Genomic DNA, 2588 nt, shown 5'->3' with positions numbered 1-2588 from the left:
CTCTCTCTCTCTCTCTCTCTCTCTCTCTCCCTCCCTCTCTCAGAGAGCAATTGGTCCAGTCCCGCCCAGCTCCGGGGGCCGGGCGCGCAGCATCCTCTCCCTCCCTTATCAACACCACCGAGACAGGACGGCCACACCCCTCCACTTGGCGCCGCCGCCGCACCCCGCCCCGCCCCACTCTGTCCGTCAGACTAAGCTCAAACGACAACAAACTGGAAACACAACAGTCGGTCCGCGACGGCGCCGCTTTGCAGAAGCAGAGCTTTGGCGAGTCTCGCTCGCTCCTCGCGTTGCGCTGAATTTCTCATCATCGCGAAAAAGTTTCCTTCCTTTCTTCTCTTTTTCTGTTTTTTTTTTTTCTTTTCTTTTTTTTTTGAGGGGGTTGGGGCGCGGGGGCTTCCTCGGCGTTCGCGGCGCGGAAGGGTGGGGGAAGGAATAAACTGTTTCCATGCGTTTATCTGCGGCTTTTGTCAGACACCCCCTCCCCTCGCTTCGCCTCTTGCCGGGGCGTGGCGGCAGGACACCGACGGGGCGGGGCGTGGTGGCAGGACACCCGCGGGGCGCCGGCGGGGCGTGGTGGCAGGACACCCGCGGGGCGCCTCCGCGGAGGGCTGGCACGCCGCTCTTTATATTTATCGGTGGCAATCTCCAGGTCGAATAAGTCCATTTTCCCCCGACGGCGCGCACCAAATAGTTTCCCCCTCCCTATCCAGCAAGAACCTCCTCCTGCCCGGCCGGGCGCTCCTGCTCCGACGCCCCCGCAGCGCAGAGCAAACAAACCAGGCCCGATTGGAAGGCGCTGAGAAAGGGATCGACTCAGCCAATCCCTTTCCGGCAAACCTCCCCTCCCCTCCCCATATTTACCCTCCCTCTCCGTGCCGCCCGGTTTTTGGCGCTGCTGCAGCAGCGTGACAAGGGGGCCCCCCGGAGTCTCTCCGACTGCTCAGCGCCGCTCAGCGACGCTCGGCACTTCGGCTGCACTTCGGAATAATTACTGCGAGAGGCGGTGAAAAACACCTCTAAATGCTTCTCGGTATTTGGGGAGTGTGCAACCGTCGGGGGTGCGCTCGGCGGTGCATATTGTCAACTGCAAACGCTGTCAACTTCTGCGGCCATTTTGTCGGGCATATGCACTTAACTGCAAGTAGCGCACGCAACTACAAGACACTAACAACTGCGATCAGCACGCACACGTCAAATTCACTCGTAACCAGCGCCATCAGGAACAATTACAAGTACAATTACAAGTACAATTCGATTGATTTGCAATCATAGGGGGCGCAAAGCGCAACTCAACTGTAATCAACATTTGAAAATTTACGTTTTCCGTTCGTAAGAATCTGTAGTGTTCTGTTACATTCCAACGACTAAAGGATTTTTATTTTATTTTTTCCAGAAACTGCAAACTATCGGCGAGGACTTTTGCGGTCTGGATGTGAACACGCCTCTAGGCGGGGAGTTCCCCGTGAACGCGCAGCCCGTCCTCACCTTCAACACGCACCTCACCGCCGTGGCCGCCACCTCCACCGGGGACTACACCGTCGTCTTCCTGGGCACCGCCAACGGACATCTCAAGAAGGTGAGTCAGTCACACAAGCTCCATAGTAACCGCCATGCTGCTGGTGGTATTTTTCCCAAGTTTGTTTAGTACAGAATGGTGCCCTGTATTCCGAGGAATAGCGAGGCCGTCAGTAGCGAGGGGAAAGATGTTGGCCCGAGTGGTGTTGTGTGTTTGGTATGGGCGGCGGCACAGGCTGTCGCCGATTGAAAAGGGGGGAGGGGGCGGCGGGCGGGAGAAGCAAGAGTCTCATCGCCGAAACTGAGTGAGTGTACTCTGAGTGAAAGAGAGCGGCCGCCGGCCCTGCGGGTGGCGGGGCGTGGCGTGGCGGGGCGGCCATCACGTTAAGGCTTGCGCTCAAGGACTCTGGCGTGGGGAGGGGGTCCTGGGCGGCTGCGGCACATCCTTGAGTGACTCAGAGCGACTCGTCATCATGCTATCCCCGCCAGCGGCAGCCGTGGCCGCGCCTCGTCTGCTCGCGAGAGAGGTTTTGGTTTCCGATGTTCCGGATAGGAACGCCCAATTAGTCATGTGTATACAGCGCTTTTATTATTATTTTTCCTTGTGTTTTTCCCTAGCTCGTGGCTGGGTTTTTAGGGGTGGATGGTCCCCACAGCAGCAGAGGCAGCTCGGGCGCGCCCTGTCCCCTTTGCACTCAATTTCTCCACGTCTAAGGCTACGACTCGAGAGAGAAAGGGGGAGGGAGGGGCCAAAGGGGGGTGGGTGAGGGGGTAGAACGGCCGCCCAGCCCCATGAGGGGGTCGTGCCGGGATGCTAGGACGACACTGGCAACCTGCGATAAGTGGAGGGTGGGGAGTTCAATATATTTTTCACTTATCACCCCTTCCTCTATCCCCGCCCCCTGGCTGCCTCTCTCTTCCTTGTGTCCCTCTCATCCCATCCCGCCCAAATCCCGCGTGAAGTAAGCCGGCGGCCGGCTTTCTCGCAGATAAGTCGGGGATTTATTGGGCAGCATGAAATTATAGATTGGAGTAGTGAATTATTGACCTCTTACCTTCTGCCCCCCCCC

At 58.1% G+C, this 2588-nt stretch overlaps 2 protein-coding genes across 2 annotated transcripts in view; both read left to right on the top strand.

Annotated features, from left to right (window-relative positions):
- Positions 1-2588, top strand: part of LOC113202874 (dynein light chain roadblock-type 2) — a 223281-nt gene that overhangs the window by 78507 nt on the left and 142186 nt on the right. The window lies entirely within an intron of this gene.
- Positions 1-2588, top strand: part of LOC113202828 (plexin-A4) — a gene marked incomplete in the record, with an annotated part of 128959 nt that overhangs the window by 18504 nt on the left and 107867 nt on the right. Inside the window, 1 exon segment of the mRNA XM_052265623.1 lies at positions 1397-1579. Within this exon segment, the coding sequence (XP_052121583.1) occupies positions 1397-1579 (183 nt within the window).

The sequence above is a fragment of the Frankliniella occidentalis genome, unplaced genomic scaffold, assembly GCF_000697945.3.
Source record: "Frankliniella occidentalis isolate FOCC.00 unplaced genomic scaffold, Focc_3.1 Scaffold28, whole genome shotgun sequence".
Classification (NCBI taxonomy): domain Eukaryota; kingdom Metazoa; phylum Arthropoda; class Insecta; order Thysanoptera; family Thripidae; genus Frankliniella; species Frankliniella occidentalis.
This window is presented reverse-complemented; position numbering and strand designations above follow the sequence as displayed.